The sequence below is a fragment of the Empidonax traillii genome, unplaced genomic scaffold (assembly GCF_003031625.1).
Source record: "Empidonax traillii isolate 1590-97213 ecotype Southwest subspecies unplaced genomic scaffold, ASM303162v1 scaffold911:size244615, whole genome shotgun sequence".
NCBI lineage: Eukaryota > Metazoa > Chordata > Aves > Passeriformes > Tyrannidae > Empidonax > Empidonax traillii.
In genome coordinates this window covers 169,499-187,637 of record NW_020956104.1, presented here as the reverse complement: position 1 = coordinate 187,637, position 18,139 = coordinate 169,499, and the positions used below count along the sequence as shown (strand labels likewise).

General features: G+C 55.3%; 1 protein-coding gene across 1 annotated transcript in view; it reads right to left on the bottom strand.

Moving 5' to 3' along the window:
- The window catches only part of LOC114067407 (fer-1-like protein 4), a 35,624-nt gene that overhangs the window by 15,587 nt on the left and 1,898 nt on the right, over positions 1 to 18,139 (bottom strand). Inside the window, exons 4-26 of the mRNA XM_027902805.1 lie at positions 17,187 to 17,286; positions 14,946 to 15,037; positions 14,334 to 14,375; positions 14,062 to 14,226; positions 13,721 to 13,781; positions 12,510 to 12,641; positions 12,329 to 12,391; positions 11,263 to 11,347; positions 10,833 to 10,992; positions 10,505 to 10,688; positions 9,532 to 9,718; positions 9,005 to 9,369; positions 8,582 to 8,690; positions 7,645 to 7,843; positions 6,525 to 6,645; positions 5,804 to 5,904; positions 5,189 to 5,276; positions 3,866 to 3,982; positions 2,648 to 2,800; positions 2,262 to 2,445; positions 1,569 to 1,693; positions 1,108 to 1,242; positions 68 to 241 (exon numbers count right to left, since the gene is read on the bottom strand). Of these exons, the coding sequence (XP_027758606.1) occupies positions 68 to 241; positions 1,108 to 1,242; positions 1,569 to 1,693; positions 2,262 to 2,445; positions 2,648 to 2,800; positions 3,866 to 3,982; positions 5,189 to 5,276; positions 5,804 to 5,904; positions 6,525 to 6,645; positions 7,645 to 7,843; positions 8,582 to 8,690; positions 9,005 to 9,369; positions 9,532 to 9,718; positions 10,505 to 10,688; positions 10,833 to 10,992; positions 11,263 to 11,347; positions 12,329 to 12,391; positions 12,510 to 12,641; positions 13,721 to 13,781; positions 14,062 to 14,226; positions 14,334 to 14,375; positions 14,946 to 15,037; positions 17,187 to 17,286 (3,142 nt within the window). The remainder of the gene's footprint in view (positions 1 to 67; positions 242 to 1,107; positions 1,243 to 1,568; positions 1,694 to 2,261; positions 2,446 to 2,647; positions 2,801 to 3,865; positions 3,983 to 5,188; positions 5,277 to 5,803; positions 5,905 to 6,524; positions 6,646 to 7,644; positions 7,844 to 8,581; positions 8,691 to 9,004; positions 9,370 to 9,531; positions 9,719 to 10,504; positions 10,689 to 10,832; positions 10,993 to 11,262; positions 11,348 to 12,328; positions 12,392 to 12,509; positions 12,642 to 13,720; positions 13,782 to 14,061; positions 14,227 to 14,333; positions 14,376 to 14,945; positions 15,038 to 17,186; positions 17,287 to 18,139) is intronic.

The window sequence follows — 18,139 nt, the reverse complement described above, 5'->3', positions numbered from 1 at the left end:
GCTCCTTACCCACACAGCTCTCCTCAGGGAGCTGGCAACCACGTGCAGTTTCCTAGAGGACCGTTACCTCCAAATAGCCACTGTAATCCAGCTCGATGAGCTCAAAGGTGGCAATGAGCTCTCCTGCTGCTTTGGTGCCTCTGTAGAAATCAAAGAACTGCAGGGCAGGTTTGGTGTACGGCTCATCCACCAGCTTCACCTGGGGAACAGCAAAGGCCTGGCCAAGGAACTCGGGGGAGCCCTGCGGGAAAGAGGGGAGCAGGTCAAAGCATTCCTGTGTTACCTCAAAAACCACCACTAATTCCAGCCAGTCTGGAGCAGCACAAGAGCACTCTGCTACTCCTGCCATCCTCTGCTTTGATTTTCTCCGCTCCATCCAGAGCTAGGAGCAGATATGGCATGCCTGCAGCAGCTCCTCTTAGCTCCCAGTCCATCTCCGTGCACAACTGGGTGAACAACCTGGGACAATGCACCAGAGGACGGGCTTTGCTCATCCTCTGCAGGCTGAACACACTCAGCTCTCCTCGCTCTGTCCTGTGCTCCAGCCCCAAGCAGCTTGGTGGCCTCCTCTGGACTCACCCCAGGGTGACAGTATCTGTCTGGCACTGGGACCCGGGAATGCAGCCAGGAAAGCTGCTGAGCTGCACAGCAGAATCTGGTGGGAGTTCTGTCATTAGCCTTAGGATAACAAAGAGGCCCAGGGGAGGAGTGTGACTTTAAGGCACTGATTAAGAGAGAAAAGGGAGGACTGAGGAGTGATGATCGATGTCACCTGCTGACAGAGGGGAAGGATTAGCTCTAAGAGATACCTCACTTCCCCCAGCCTAAGAGTCCTCTGCAGTGTGAACCTGCCAAGGAAGTGGGGAAAAACTGGGAGAGGCACAGTGCTTCTCCAAAAAGGAGACATCCTGGATCCAATGAGCACTTGTCAGGCCCTGGTTCAGGGCATCTCTGAGCCAGAAAGTCTCGACCTCAGCCACAGTCCCCAGGACCTATGACCAGATTGAGTCATGGAAACCAAACAGAGATGTGGCAGCACTCACACAGAGCTCCCCTGCCTTCCCTGTTCTGGAAACAACAGGAGGAAGGCAGCATGGCCATACTTACAAATTTATTGTGGCTGAAAAGGTTAATTATAACTATGGGGGTCTCTGTTTTTAACTCTTCTTTTTTCCCATCGATAATGAGCTGGTCAAACAGAAGTAGCTCATTCCACATGGGGCTCAGTGTCTCCTCCAGCATCTGTAGACAGAGAAAGGAGGCCTGAGTGTTCCACAGCCAGTGGAAACAAACCACAGGCACTGTGTGAGTAGAGTGAGGAACCGGGGGCTGACCCCTCTCCCACACAGCCACGTGCAGCTGGTGGCTGGCAGGAGGGGAGGGGGTAAAAGTGTGGAATAAGCACATGCCAATCCACTTCTGAGACCACTCTCAGTAGTTCTCAGTTGTTCCCTGAACACAACCACACTGCCACAGCACTGGCCTTCAACATATCAGTGAATGTGTGGTCGTTTTTCTCTCCCCAAGTTCCCAAGAGTTCCCAGAGGTAAGATTTTAAGTGGTCTCACCCTGGTGGTCTGGCAATGAGTTGAAAACACCACTCTTGCAAATGGATCTGAAAGGCCATTGTCATCTGCAGGAAGGATCCCTCGAGCCTGATACAGATGGGCTCGGAGCTGGAAATAGCTGAAATCTGGAAAGAGAACAGAAAAGAGGTCCCCAGTCCAGTCCTGTGCGAGGCCAAAAAAATGCAAGAAGGAGAGGGCCAGCCAAGTAGGAACAGGTACATTCTGTGGGGTATGGGAATGGGTGCCACTTCCAGGGGCACTCAGGCTGGTACATCTCTATAGGTTCAACCAAGAAAGACAAGTTCAGTGGGCTCCTCAGACACCTCTGGGAAGGACATGATGTGTGAAATGTGCAGCGTTCTGCTGGAGGGGAGCACTCTCAGGCCCCAGCAGAAGGGCAGACCTCATGCCCATCATCAGCTTGGCAGCACATTCAGTGCCCATGAGCAGCCATCCTGCCTGCTGCTCCGGCTGGGAGCGTGCAGACACATCCTCACGAGAGCAAACAGGACCTACCTGTCCCATCGCACCTGGGGATGACACTGAGATGAGAGATCAGGCCCTAATCCTCAGCCTGTGGCCTCGGGGAAGGGCGATGTACCACCCCAGACACTGCAGCCTGTGGGCAGGACCTCTCACCCCCCTGCTGTCCTGCTCATAGCTAAGCCGAGGAGCACTGGCATCGGCACTCACCGTCCCTGCTGAGCCGGCTGGGAGGGCTGTGTGCTGGCAGCTGGCCTATCTCCTCTCTGCTCTCAGAAAGGTGCCTGAACTCCTCAGGCAGCTCTGCCAAACAGTTTTTGGCGTACTTGGTTACGCCAAGCCACATGTAGACCTCCAGTTTGGCAAAAATCTCACCGGTGTGTAAGCCGGGGACCTGAAAGTGCAGAGGTTTATCAGGGTTCACGCCTCAGACCGAGAGGATCACCATCAGCCAGGGACCAACCAAAGAGCACAGGAGACACAGCACCACAGAGGCAAGAGCAGTGGTGGAGCAAGGGCTGTGTTCCCTTGTAAACTCCATGATTTCAGGCAAGGAGGGAGAAAAGCATTAAAGCAAGCGAGAGCATGTTGTTTACCTTCATAAAGACAGTCTGGATCTTTGCACAGTCCTTGCCTTTCTCCTCTTCAACTACTGAGTAGAGGATGTTTTGTGCAGGGATTCTGGCATATGCCACACGCCTGTTGTTGCTGAGCATCCAGATGAGTACGTCGGGGAGAGTGCACTGGGGCTGCAGGAAACAAAGGGAGGAATGGAACAGCACAGGGACAGCACATGCCTTGTCCTCCCTCCACTGACACAGTGAAAGCTCCTTCTCCTTATGGAGGGGCTGCATGGTGCTTTGGAGACCCAGGAGCAAAGGAAGGGCCAAACGCTGGCCATGTGCTTCTCAAAGTCAGCCCTGCAATACTGGTCAGCAGCTGTGCTGGTTCAACCCCAGCTGGCAACTCAGCCCCACACAGCCACTCCCTCAGTGGGGTGGGAAAGAGGATTGGAGAGGAAAAAGAGGGAAAACTCATGGGTTGAGATGAGAACAGTTTAATGGGGAAAGCAAAAGCTGCACACGCAAGCAAAGCAAACCGAAGAATTCACTCCCCATTTCCCATGGGCAGGCAGGTTCAGCCATCCCCAGGACAGCTGGGCTCCACCACAGAAACAGTCACATGGGGAGGCAAACACCATCACTCAACCCTCACACAGCTAAAGGTGTGAAAATTATTTGACTTCACTTGGTGAAAGACTTCTCCAAACTGTTAAAGTGTCTCTCCACCTAATGCCAGAGAATATGGCATTCTGGTTGACTCTACACTACACTACACAACACACTGATTTTTATCAGTTACTTATAATGGAGACAGTGAAAGTGAATGTGGAGAGTCTCTGCTATGGATGAGAGATCTTGTTCCAAAGCAAGTTTGATTTTAGAGACAGTGTCCAGGGGCAGTCTCTGGTGGGGGTGCAGGCAGCACAGGAAAGGCTGTTTTCTCAAGCAGACTGTCTGCTGCAGGCATGGTGGGGCAGAGGAGGCCTGGAGCTGGCCCACCACTGAGCTGCCTGGACCCCTGGTCTGCCACCAATGGCCCTGCAAAGCTGCCCCCACCTCATCCCTCACTGGAGCTGTTACAGGAAACGTGGGAACTTCCAGCAGCTGGAACTTGGGATTTTACACAGTAAGGAGAGACAGCAGAGGAGAAGCCTCAGTTGTGGCTGGTGAGAGCCCTGGCAGCCAGCCCAGCACCCTGTCCCTGCTGTACCCTCTCCCCCCCAGCAAGGCCGTGCCCAGGAGCAGCGGTACCTCCTTAGCCATGACGCGCAGCTTGGCCAGGACCCTCCTCGTCTCCTTGACCTTGTCCCTGACGTTGTCCCGACTCAGCCGCCGCCTCGCACGGAGCCCCTGCTTGGCACTCAGGATCTGAACAGGAAGCACAGCAGTCACCAAGTGCCCCCTGCCACCCCATCTGTGTGCTGATCACACCCAGCCTGCCCTCCCCTCCACCCCGGCTCACTGGCTCCCTGCTGAGAGCAACCTCCATGAACCCCTCTCGGGCCAGGGAGGGACGGGTGCCAAGACTCCAGTAACTCATCAGCTCTGCCAATACCAGCCAGTAACAGAAGTCCACGAGCTTTAAAATCATTTGGGACAGAAAGATGTCTGAGGAGTAAACATTTCAGAAGCTGGTGGTCTAAGGCTCCAGATAGGGCCTGGCGGAGACTTTGCCCAAGGAGCAGCTTGGGGCCACAGAAGTATCGGAATACAAAGATGTATTCTGGAACGCAGGGCTGGGCTTTCTCCTCCACTGGTACACCTCTGAGATAATGTACACATCTGAGGAAAGATTTTGGTATGAACCAAAACTAATAATGAAATCCAGAAGGAATTCAGGGTGCAGATCCAATACGGACTGACAAGGCCACTAAACTCATCTCTTGGGCTGGTTCTCTCTTTTCCAGCTTGTCTCAGTAAAGCTCAGGTGAGCTCGTGCAGGGAGGCAGAGGGAAGGTAGCTGGGATCCAGACATGCCTAAATTTTACTTCTTGCTGCTGTCATTGCATTTTGGTAATGTAGTCTGATGGGGACAGCTGTGCTCTGCTCTGCTGTGCTGCAGGGTATGTCACTGCACTCTCATTCAGCCAGCTGGCCTTGACTGCAGGATGTAAGTGCCCAGGTGTTGTCCCTTCTGAGGGAGGGCAGATGGATGGCTGATGTAGACCCGCTAGATAGGTACCCAGCCAGTGGGCAGTGGGTCTCAGTGAGTCCCCCCAGAGCTGCCTGTGGGAATATCACACACCTAAAGGCCTCCAGCAACCTACTGGGCAGCCACATGGATGGACTCAAGCCACGTGTGCCCCACAGGAGACGAAGGAAGGCATCAGGGCACAGCATCTGCATAAAACTGGGGGCAGCCATGGCCATTCCCTGCCTCTGTCCCCTGTGCCAGAAGTTGTACTGCTCTGAGCCAAGGCTGGGAGATGCTGCAGGAAAAGCCTATGGCTGATACCACGAGTCTTAGCCCCAGGTTTCCTTCTTAGCATCAATTCCTGCTGGTCCTCCAGAAGCATCCCCCAGAGCAGGGGCTGTGGAGGCTCCCAGTGCCCCCCACCCAGCCCCACAGCTTACGATGTTGCGCATCAGGTACTTCATGCGACATCTGTCCAGGTTGTTTGGGTGTGCCATGGTTTTTCTCTCTGCACCCAGTGAATATTGCCTGCAATGAGAAAAGGAGCACAGGTTCTGCATCCCCTGCACCCAGCAGGCTGAGCACAGCTCACAACAGGGGCACAGCCTCCAAATCCTGGTACCAATCCCGGGGCACCACAAACCCCCTTTTCTGTAATGCCCTCTCTTCTGCAAGCTTGTTGATTCACAAGGTGCCCTGGGGATTCTCAGCACCTGAGGTTCCCTCTCTCCTGTTCCACTGTGGACTGATCATATTGGCCTCCACGGGACAGTCACAGGCATTGAAACACTGGTCCTTTGACTGTGTGATGAAAAAGAGTGAAGGAAATGTCCCACACATTTAGGAAGGAGCCCAGGAACATCCAGCCTGCTGTCTGTGACCCCTGTGATTGCCAGGACAGGACTGGGGACTGAAGGGTCCTTTTCCCAAGTCATCCTCATTCCCTTCTGCTCATCTACCTCAAAAGGATGAGAGAGAAGGCCACACCCAGCCCAGGCAGATATGACCTCCTAACCTGAAAACAAGAAACCCCAGGAAATCAGGGACATGCCAACCTGCATCCAGCTACAAATTCCTCCAGCACCTCTCTGAGCCGCTCTTCTGCTCTAGCCTTTGGCCTTCTCAAGAGCTTCTCCACGTCATCCAGCCCCTGCTCCTGTGGGGAAATCACAATGTTCAGGGAGCTTGCACCTCGCTGAGGGGTCAGAGTGAAACCCTGCAAGGATGCATTTGCCACAAATGGCTTGTGCCTTTTGCAGGGCTGGGATTCACGAGTGCTGCAGGCCAGCTCTGTGCTGCCAGGGACCCTCCAGAGCCTAAGGATGACCCAAACACTGGTTGTTAAAACACCTTGTGTCTCAGTCCTCCAGCAGCCACTGACACACAGTCACTGGGCACTCTCTGCTTTCACATTTCTGAGCCCAAAAGGAAAGGTGAGGTCCTGGATAAAGGTCCTGCATTCCCCTGATGACAGCCTGGGGCTGAGAGTCTGCTTGCAGAAGCATCTCCCCAGTGCTCACACAGCTCAGGACTGGCAGCACAGCAACTTTTTGACCCACAGGCATCACATCACATCGCTCAGCCCTCCAGGAGCCACCGCCAGGCAGTCGCACAGCACGAGCCCGAGTGCCCCACCCCACCAAAGGGTAGGTGGGACCGAGCCCTGCGAGGAACGTGGACTTGTGTGGGCAGCGAGGATGGCAAACACCTCACAGAGCAACAGGGAAAACACAGCAGGAAGGAGCGTGCCCCAGACAGACACCCTGGACACGCTACCAGGCGCTCTGCCAGCTTGACAATCCAGTTGGAAATGCAGAGCCTCCAGGCGTGATCCTCCCAGTAGCTCCACACGTACACGCAGGGCTTCTCATGAACCATGGGCAGGCAGCTGTATGACCTGAGGGCAGCAAGCAGAGGAGAGACAGGGAATTGGCTCTTTTGGGCTCTGCACCATGGGCAGGGATCCAAGCTGCTGGGTCTGCCCTTTGCCATCCTGAAGCAGCACACAGGGTTTGTCACAGGGACAGCAGCACATGCTCAGGTGAATGAGGCCCACAGGAGCATGGGATGATATCAAGATTTCTTGCTGCTATGGGACTGAGGAGTAGCAGGCACAGGCTCACAACATGAACACCAAGACATTTCTAGGCCTGTGGGACAAACTAGGCAGCATTCCCAGAGTGAACATATCATTAGAAGAGCTTGTGGAAAAGAGGAGACTGAGGGGAGACCTCATTGCACTCACAGCTTCCTCATGAGGGGAAGAGAAGGAGCAGGCACTGATCTCTGCTCTGGGGGGACCAGGGACAGCCCCCAGGGAATGGCTGGAGCTGTGCCAGGGCAGGCTCAGGGTGGATCTCAGGGAAAGGTTCTTCCCCCAGAGGGTGGTTGGCACTGAACAGGCTCCCCAGGGCAGTGGGCACAGCCCCAAGGCTGCCAGAGCTGCAGGAGGGTTTGGATGATCCTCTGGGGCACAGGGGGTGACCCTTGGGGATGGGCCTGTGCAGAGCCAGGAGTTGGACTCAGTGATCCTTGTGGGTCCCTTCCAACAGCATGCTCTGTGATTCTGTGTGTGTCTTGCCTGCCTAACATAGGACACCACATCAGAATACCCCTCTCCTTCCTCCTCACTGCAAACAAGCCCCTAGGATGCTGCTTGGGGGGACAGATGTTATTGAGAGGTCTCAGTTTCCCTGGGACCCCATCCTTGGCCATCTGCACACACCAAGCAGGCACCACAGGGCTCGTAGGGCTGATGGGAAAGGCCAGCCAGCTGGGACACGGCAAAACCCATGACACATTGCTGAGCAGAGCTCTAAAAACACCTGGAACAACCAGTCTGGGACGGTGGCACAAGCTCCAGGGAAGGTGGGAAAGACAGAGGAAGAAGCCTTACCTGTCACATTCCATGGGCTCTGCTCTCTGGCTCTTGGTCACTGACTTGTTCCTTGCTGCTGAAGGTGGGCTCAGGACTTCACCATCCAGCTCACCGTCAGAACCAGCATCCAGCAAAGGCTTCTTTTCTTCTTTCACTTCTCCCTTTTCCACTTTTTGCCATCCTTTGGTCACAACCTCTTCAGATTTGCCATAGTTTCCTTGAAGTTAAGCATTAATGGTAAACAGTGAAGTGAGATTGCTCCTAAGCAAGTTTTCTAGCTGGCAAAACCAGAGTGCAGTCCTGCTGCCAAGAGAAGCACATAGGCATGCACTGCTTTGGGAACTAGCAGGTCACTGTGTCCAACCATTGGAGCATCACAGCGACAACCAGGAGGTCTGAGAGGGAGCTGGGCAGTTGCAAGGAGGTCCTTGTGTATGTCTTCAAGTTCTGCCAACTCCACTAAGTGCCTGCTGACTGCCATCTACACACCTCACTGGGGCCAGCAGCAGTAGCCCCCTCGAAGAGGTCTCAGGATCAAGCATCTCCACATGTCCAGCTTAGCAGGTGGGGGCTTTGACCCACCCTCCAGCTATTGTTTCCCCATCATCTGCTGCCACAGCCCCTCGGTGCCACATGGCCAGTCCCAGCAGCCCAGCTTCCCCGCCTTTGTTTCCCTTTCTTGCTCCCAAACCCTTCTACTTCTTTGCACCCACAGTTACAGGAGAGTTTCAACCACTTTCCCCAAACAAGCAATTCATACAAATACTGCAAATCTCCAATCCCATAGGAGAGCATCCAGACTGTTCAGGTAAGTAAAGCACTGTTCACACTCCCTGGACTCACTCCCCATCCTCCCCAAATTCCCAAAGGGCTGGCAGTGCTGACTTGGGCTGTCAGAGGGAGAGTTGCACTGTCCCCATACTTTCTGGGCATGGGACCCTGGGGAATTACCCACCTATAGAGATTTCAAAGCTGACAGGTTTAGAGCTGAGGGAGGAGTCCATCATAGTGGCTTCAAAGAAGGCAGCAAAGAGGAGGAATTCTTCCTTTCTCCCCAGCACATTCTAAGCAAGGAGAAACAAATCAGCCTGAGAGCCTTGTGTGCCAAAACACTGCCTGAGCACCAGGGCACGGCTGGTGCCTGCCAGCCCTCCCACAAGAACTCAGGGGTTGCTGCTGAAGTCAATGCTTGGCTGCCAGAGGCAGGACAAGGTTTCCTGCAAGTTCTGGTGGGTGGTGCATTGTGTGAGGCCAGGTTTGCAGGCTAAGCAATGGCTATCGTACCAACACAGCTGTGTCTTGCCTCGCCTCTCTCCCATGACAAAAGTGCATGCTGCAGATGGGTGTGGGTCAGCCACGCCAGCACAGCAGGACTCACCTCAGGCAGCGGATGAAGCTCTTCCACCTCCACAGTGACCTCTCCAGGCTGCTCGGCCTCCTGAGAGCTCCCAGCCTCCCCCTCTCCCTGCAGCTGGTTCGGTTCTTTGACTTTCTCTTTGGCTTTTTTGCTTTTCTTCTTCAGTTTCAGCTTGCTGAGGGTGCCTCTCGCCCTGTCCCCGAGCTTCCTCTCTGCCACGCTGGGGCTGCTGAAGATCTCCACAGTGACGGCCATGAGGACGCGCCCGCGGTAGAAGATGCCCTCGCCCCGGCCCTCGTTGAGGTCCCTGTGGATGTCCCGCAGCGCCGAGTTCTGGGGGGAGCCATACAGGTTCACCCAGGCTGGGCCAAAGGTGGGGTTAAAGCCTGCAGGGACGGGGACAGGGTCTCGTGAGGGCAGGGTGCTGCTGCAGAGAGACCTCCCCCCAGGATGCCGGGGTGGCAGTGCCTCAGCCGCTCCTGCTCCCGCCTCCAGGAGACCACCAGGGCCGAGCAGGAGGTGCCCCGGGGCAGCCGTGCCAGGCTCACCGTTCCTGTCAGGGTCCGAGATCTCCTGCAGGTCAATGTAGTGTGTGGCGATGGCCACGTCACCGACGTTGGCGTCATCCAGCACCTGCACTTTTATCTTCCTGGACAGAGGCGGGAACATCTCGATGAAGCTGATCTGCTCGTTCCACTCGGGCTCGGTGGTGCTGGTCTCCACCGACGTTTCCCCCTGGGAAGGAGAAGGTGTGAAAGCCACGCAGCCCCAGCCAGTGGCCAGAGCAAGGGGTGCCTCAGAGCCTCCCTGGGGGTGCCATGAGCTCCTGTAACGCCTGCAGGTCGTGCTGGGCAGGCTCTGGAGGTGACAGTGTCCCTACTCCTGGCCCCCATCCTGCACATCCTCTCTGTGCTTCCTCAAGGGGGGCCATCCCAAGGCCCTGGCCATTCCCAGCACAGCCAAGGGAAAGCATTGAAAGCAAACAGGAGCACCAGCAGACCCAGAGGTGTCTCAGGGTTCCCTGGGAGCACCCCCATGCCCACCAGGCTGCCCAGGGACTGATTCTCATATTAATGGATACCACAGGACCAGAAACCCTTGGGTGCAAGAAGAGGGCCATTAGCTCACTAAACTATCCCAAGGATATCGGGCTGAGTGCAGCTTGACACAGAGGAAGGATTTCTACTCTGGGATTTATTTGACCCTCTCCCTGTATTTAAGGATATGAATCTGCCTGCACAGCCAGTAGCTCAGCCAGTGGCTGTGCCCAGTACTGGGCCTGTCCCACGGGCGGCTCTGCAGAGATAAAAGTCCCAGAAAAGCCTTCTCATCCAGACACTGCACATCCAGGGCCGCACAACTCAGGCCACTGCTAAAGACAGCACGACCTTGGCTCTCCCAGCCTGTGCCCAGTGGCACTGCGGTGCCCCATGCAGGCTCCTGGCATCACGAGCCCAGTGCGTGCTGCCACACAGCCCGGGGAGGATCAGCCTGTCCCAACACAGACCCACTGGCACTCACCTGCTGCCCACAGAACGAGACCTGCACGTATGGGTCGATAAAGACTTTTCTCTCCCCTATGATCTTGGAGAAACCACCCATGATGCCTGCACTCATGCTGGGCAGGCCCTCAGCACGATACAGCTTGATGCAGACCCTGGCCCAGGGTCTCTCTGCAGGGACTCTCTTAGGCAACAGCAGGTTCCTGAAAGACAAATTCATGTTCTGATATTCTGTCTCTCTCCTGGAGTCCACGGAACGCAGTGCTGGGAAATGCCCTTCCTGGCAGAAGTTTGGATCCTGCCACAGGTCTCTATCACTGGGTCACGCCAGACCTCACTGCACCAACCTTTCAATGTCCTCGTCCCGGCTGCTGGGAGAGGTGGGAAGGAAGCCCACCACGTCCCCACGTGCAGAGACAGAGATGCTGCACTTCACAAAGCCTTTCACGCCCGCCCGGGTGTCCGTGGGGTCACTGACAACTGCCCACTTCTGGAAAAACCTGTGATCTGAGAGGGAACAGGAGGAGTTCCCTAGGGAGAGGCCACGTTACCATTTCCCATCCCAGCTCCATCTGCACAAAGGCTGCCCTGATCCTGCCTCTGAAGGTGCAGGAGTTGTCACCTGCCTTCAGACAGCCGGGAGGAAAAGCAGGTGCTGGTCCTCGTATGAACTAAGTGCTTCAGAGCCAGAGCCCTGAGCAGACCCAGCAGAGCATGAAGGAAGTACCAGTTTCAGACAGAGCAGACAGGGGCAGAGGCAGGTACAGTCCCTCATACCTGGCTGGCTGTACACTGTCTCAACATCCATCTTGAACGTTCCTATGCACGTCCCCAGGAACGGAATCTTCTTTGAGTGAAAAACCTGCAGAGAGCACAAGTCCCCTGAGCACCACGAGGTGTGGGCAGCCAGGTGACAGCTCTGAGGGAGACAGGGCTGTTAAGAGGTGCTCACCAAAGCACAGCTGAAAAGTTGCAAGCCCCTCATTCACACTGACCCATCTCAGTCAGCCCTGGGACAAACCCATTCCTGCCCAGCCATTCCCACAAAGCCCATCAGCCCACAGCTGATCAGCCCACAGCCCTCAGTCAACCCTGGGCCAAGGCAAAGGTATGTGCAACCACTTCATTTTCTCCCAGTCCCAGGTAAGCCAAACCCCTCCAGCAGGCCTGGGGCAGACCTGATTTCCCACAGACAGTCCTGTGTCATACCCTGTTGGCTCAGGGCAGAGCCATGACCCTACTGGGCTAGTTCCTCTTCCAAAACCCAAGCCTTGCTCAGTGCTTGCTGAACTCACACTGGCAGAAGAGACACAGCCTTTCACAGGGAAGTGCTGGAGATTGCTTGGCAAAGGAGGTGCTGGCTGGGTTTAGGTATCTTCAGAATGCCCCTATGTCTTGGGGAAGCCCTTGCACTTTGGGCCAGAGGATTTCTGAAAACCTCTCTGCCTGTCTGGGCTTTCCTACAGCACAGGTCACTGGTGAGCTCCTCTCATACCAGTCACTTGCCTTCAGAACCTGCAGGATGAGGCTCACGGGTATGGGGCAGTAGGTAATTGCCCCCAAAACAGCAGAGCAAAAAGGTAGCCAGAGCTAAAAGAAACTCCCCCATAGGCCCCACTTCAGTCACAGGGTGCAGAGAGCCTGACCTGCAGGAGGTGGGAAGGCAGCAGCGCCCAGAGCTGGCTCAGAGCAGGGCTGGGGCTCTGCCCCGTTGCAGCCACAGGATGCTGGAACTCCTGGCTGGCACTGGTACCCTGGCTTTGCCCATGGCTCCTCATGTCTACACACAGAAGTGTTGGGCTGTCCCACCCAGCACGGGGGATGAAGAGGAGAAAATACTCACTGAGATCTCTATGAGTCTGTGGAATAAAATGTCCCTTGGCTCATGGAATTCAAACAGAAAGTACTGAAAGAGAAGAGCAGGACAGCTGAGCCCCAGGGTCCCAGGCATCCCTTGCAAGGGTGGTGCCAGGCTCTTGGGACACAGGTGGGGCAGGGACAGAGCCCCTGTCCACGTCACACACCTCGTTGTAGAAGGGGCAGTTTGTTGATTTCTGCGTCGCCGTGTACCTCTTCTCCTCTCCAACCTTGATGACAACGAAGGGGTTAATGTTCACCCCCACCAGCTTCTGTGCTTCAATTATATTAATCCCAACCTGAGAAGATGTGGGAGAAGACCTTTGGATCAGCACTGCTCTTGTTTCCACCTCCATGCTGAGATAGTTTCGACAATACCACAGCGCTCTTGGGGCAGGGGTGGACGCCTGGGGCAGGCAGAGCATGGCTGCTGAAACCATTACAGCCCGGACAGACCAAAATGGTATTTGAAATATTTGTTTCTTTCAGACAAGCAAGGAAATAAAGTGTTAGATCCCCAAGAGTGGCCTTCCCAGCATCACTGTACCCTCAGTTCCCAATCCCAAGGGGTTGCAAACCCACTGGTCCCACATGGTGGGGTTCAGGGAGCATCTTGGAGAAGATACTTCTCTTTGAATCCTACTGAGATGGACACCACTGGAATGTGGCTGTCTTATTTACTGCAGCTGGTTAGGAGTCTGAGATAGGGGAGAAATGTTCTCACATTTGCTCTCAGTACAAGTAACTGGGCCACTGATAAGGTGCAGAATTACAGCTTCAAGAAAAGGATGGTAGGAAATTCAACACCCACAAACGCTTCCTGCCTGGACCAAATGTGAGCCCACGTTTACTTAGAACCAGGGAAGGATTTAAATCCATAGCCAGGCTGAGAGACCTGCCCTGAAATCAAATTAGCCTGATGTCAGATCAGCAGCCAGAGCCACAGGCTCATACCAGCCCCCCAGCATGTCCGAGCAAGTCCTTGCATCGCCCTCCAAGCCCAGCCACGTCCCACAGGTGTCCCTGAGGGCTAGACAAGGTCCTGGGGAAGCTGGCAGGCACCAGCCCTGCCTGGGTGCTCTCTGAAGCTCTGTTCAGGCAGTGTTTTGCAGTGGCACAGGAGGATGATTCCCTTCTCCTGCATGTCCATGGATATACATACATATCCATATCTATCCATAGCTAACTACGTGGCCAGAAAGCAATTCTACTCCAGGCCATGGATGGAGTCCACTCAGGGAATCTTACACCCTACCCAGGGAAGTCATACAAAGCAAGAAGATCTTGTCAGAAGCCTGTCTGGAGTGTGTGGCAATCAGAGGAGCCCAGACCCACAGCGAGGGACCAGCTGCAGGGCCACACAGCAGTGCTGCAGTACCTGGAAGCTCTGTGGGGTTGGGATGGCAAAGAGATCCCGTGCAGAGCAGAGTCTGGAGCGGCTGCACAGAAAAAAAACCAAAAAACAACAGGTGAGCAGGTTGTCTGCATGGACCTGAGCAACCCTCCACCAAAGGATGCAACAGAAACCCTGAAAATAATGGCCCCTTGTCCTGGGAATGAACAAATCCCCAACAGTGCCTGTCTGGGGCCGTTGGAGGTGGAAGGTTTCTGACATTTTGCGGAAGCAGATGCCACGAGCTACAGGAATTCCCCAGGATCTGGCACTTTCCATCCCAGGACCCAAGCCAGGGCGAGAGAGAAGAGCATGCCATGCCTCACCTCCTCACAGGGCTGAAGATGATGCCTGAGACCTCAATCTCAGACTCGTCATAGAGATCTTCCTCCTCTTCCTCTTCTTCATCAGTCTCCAGGCCTTTTGCCAGCTTCCTGCCCAGCGCAGCAGCTTTCCTGTCCAGGTCGCTCCCTCTCTGCCCCTCCGCAGCCCTGCAAACCCCGCCGTGATGCACACCGAGCCCTGCCGAGAGGGCTGTGCACCGCCTGCACCCAGGAGGGGGAGCCCGGGCACCGGGCAGGGACACTTGGATACTCACTCCAGCTGCTCAAAGCCGGGATTGCGGATGATTAACTCGGAGCTGCAAGAATAAGAGATGTCCTGCTGCGAAGCCTCGTGTGCCGCGGCGGTTCCCCGAGCATTTCAGTCCCAGTGCCCCAGCCAGGGTCCTGCTGCTCTCTTGGCAGGGACACCAGCACCCTCCTAAGTGGCTTTTCTCCTGAGCTTTTCCACTGCCCCCCCCTTTGTGCCTGCTGCCTCACCTCTGGCACTCCAGCAGTGACACTCTGCAGGCCTCTGCCCGTCATCCTGTCCACCCAGAGCCCCTCAGCTCCCCCAGCTTTGGGCACCCTCTGTGTGCAGGGTGCATGGCATCGCTGCAGTCCAAAACCACGCTCCCTGCAACTTTGCAGCTACAAAGCCTTGCTCCTGTCAGCCAGGAAGGCTGAGAAATGCTCTCAGTGCTTGTCCCAGGAAGTCCCAGGACTACCAAGGTGTTTTTTGTCCAAGAGCCCTGCTCCCTTATTGCTGCTGTGGAGTGAAGATGCAGCAGCCTGGGAGAGGTGGAGAGTAAATGCATCCCATAGGCTGCCACCAGCAAAGGCAGCTGTACAAACTGCCTGGAAATTTGCTCTTCCCAGGAGTTCCATACCTGTCTTTCATCTGATAGACAAAGTCCTCTTCAACCCAGGTCCCTGCTGAGCCATTTGGAGGCTGGTAACGCAAATCCAACTCAATGTAGATCTACAAGCAGGACATGAAACGGCCTTAGAGCTTGGCAGCCACAAAACAACAGCAGAAATGTCATGGAAAAGGGGAAGCAGGCCATGGAATTAAAAAAAGAAGTGAGGAGCTGGTGGAAAGAAGTGGAGGAAAGGGGCTGATAACCCCACAAGAAGCCTGTTCATACCAGGCTCCCCTTGTCTGCCTCCATCAACAAGCTAGACATAACCAAACTCCCTCCTCTACTGACTCCCAAACTCCAAGATTCACTGAATAAAAGCTGGCTCAGGTTTCCAAATCTAAAATACACCACAAAGAGGCCCCTGAGAGCTGCCTCAAGGCATTTTCAACAGGAGAAGTGGGGAGAGCCCTGCAGATTGCCATGCAGAGCAGCCTCTCTGTGGGAGGCACGAGACAGCTGGCAGAGCGTCCCCAGGCAGGACAGCTTGGATTAAAATGCTGCAGAAGCCATCAGAACACCCTGAGTCTGCATCACAGGAGACATCAATTCAGTGCCAGTGAGGGAAGGACAGCCAGAGGAGCACGCTGGGTATCAGCACTGACAGCACAGGGCTGAAATCCCGGGGTGTGCAGGTGGCCAGCCCGACCTCAAACCAATACAAACACTCCAGAATTTCCCAGCAGAGGCCAAAATCACAAGCACGGAGGAGGCCACTCCTTAGTAGGCTGGAGGGATACACAGATGAGGTTCATTTCTGGGAGGAGAAATGCAGCCCAAGAAATCTGTAGTGCAGTGACAGGGAAAGGCAGCAGCAAAGGCTGGATGGTGAAGAAGCCTGAGATAAAGCTGGATGAAAAGCTGAGGCTCTGAAAATACCCCTTCAAGCCACCAGGAGAAAGGAGGGTGAGAATAACTCAAGTCCCAGGGAAGCACAAGACTCGGACCAGCAGGAAGACTGGTGGCTTTATTCCCACTTCCCACAAGGAGCAGTGGCTGAAACAGCCTCTCCTCTGGGGGCATGTCTGTTCCCAGCTGAGCTGAGGAGGAGGGTCTCAGCCTGCTCTTGGATGGCTGCCCACTCTTGCCTGCCCTATTCTGTCCCCTGCAGCTCTTGTGTATCCGGGACTGCACAGTCCAAAACTAACCCAGTGCGGTTGGGTTTTGGTTGGAAAAGCTCATCAGCACGAGGGAGGAGGCAGCCAGGGGCAAAGGGCTGAGCTGAAGGGCAGCTCTGTCCTTACAGCAGGGTCCCCTCAAACCAGCACCAAGGGGTGAGTGTAGTCCCTGTCTCTTTGCTGGCATGAACGTTTATCCAGTGAGCTAAAAATCATCCTGGAAATGCTCAGCTCCCACCTGGACCTGCTCCGTGATCCAGGCAGCCCAGCAACACAAGGAAGCTGTGCCTGTGCCACTCAGGCCCGTGGTCTGGTGGCCACAGAGCTGCATCCCACGTGCCACCACGGGGTTGAGTCACATTGCCCTCAGGAAGGCCAAACAGGGACACAGCACTGAGGCCTCTGCCTCTGCTCTTCCCACCCTGCTCACCACCCTGGCACACAGCTCTGGCTCTCCAGCACCCACTGAACTGTGTCCCCACACACACCCTGCTGGCAGGAAACAGCTCGTTTTAGGGCAGTGTTCATTTTCTACAAGCACAAAGGGCCCAGTGAGCCCTGGTGCCGGAGTGGGAGGAGAGTGGGACCTGCAGAGCAGAGGGGCAGTCAGATATCAGAGCCTCTCACACTGCCCCAGATACCCATTAAGCCACCCAGGCAGTGCTAGTGTTTAACCCAAAAGCCCCCCGGGGGTCCCAAGGCACCCTGCCACCTTCCACCTCACCCCACCATCCCCCCCTCTGCCCTGTGCCCTGCCCTGCCCGTAACCATGCACTGCATGGGCCACAGGAGATGCCACCTCCTGCACCCACCCCAGACCCAGGGAGGTTTTACTGACCATCCCTCTTCTCATCCAGGCTCTCAGCAGGTCTCCAGGGCCCCCAGCCCACCCCACGCATTTCTGGATGCTCCCAGGAACCAGCTGGTGGGTGTGAAGTGGCTGCGAGTGTGCAGACACAGCACAAATGCCACAGCACTTCCCAGCTCAAGCAGCACCCTGGACTCTCCCTCGGCCCCAAATCCACCTGGGAAGCACCACGTGAGGTTTCCCACAAAGCCTTGCTGATAGCCAGGCTGCCCCTGGAGGACTTACACCGGTGATTCTGTGGTTCCTGTCCACGAGGGACTCCCGCAGGATCAGCCTCCCGGCCGTCACGAGGTGCTGAAGGCTGAGGACGAGGGTGCCGAGCAGTCTGGAACACGAACAGGGGCTGCAGCACCACTGGGCATGGCGTCAGTGCCAAACCCCGGGGAGCAGAGGGATCTCCACTCCCACAGCCCCTCACAGCTCCCTGCAGTGCTCTGCACAGGGAGCCAGCCTGGCAGACAAACACCTGAACCCACCCTGCAGCAGCTCCTGCCTCCACCCCAGCCCTGCCCAGACAGCTCCTCACAACTCAGCTGCTACTGGTGGTTAAAGGTTCGTGCAGATCCAGATTCCCGGAGGATTCGAGGGAGCTCTTCAGCAGAGCTGGGCTTCCCGGGAGCCAGACTGGTTTGGGCTGGGATGACTCTTCCCAGAAAAACTGCGAAACAGAGGCTTTACACAAGGAAATACAGAAATAGGACATAAAGCTACGGCCACAAGCTACAAGTTGGGCCAAAATTCACCCATTCCAGGGCTTCTCAGTGCACAGAACTGTACTCTGTCACCTGCCATTACACCCGGCAGCAGAGGTGTGTGTGGATACACTGGCAGTGTCACTCATTTCCCAACACACTCCCTTGCTCCGTGCTGTCTGTCAGGTCCTACTGACTTGTTACCATTTATGTTATCTATTTGTCCAGTAGAAATTTCTATTGACATTTCAGCCAGAGACAATTCCTCTGATCCAGTTCCTATAAGGAAAGCATCCAGGAAACAGTGGCACAGCGTTCTGCCACACTTTCTGCTCTGGTTTCATCTGTGTCTCGCATGTGCTGTGCTCCTCTGTTTCCTCCACGCCCTCTTTGGCAGTGAAGGTTTGTAAAAGGTTTTGTTTGAAAAGGTTTGTATTATCAGCTGCTTCTAGAAAGTTGTTCCCTGTGCATTTTCCTTCAGTTCTT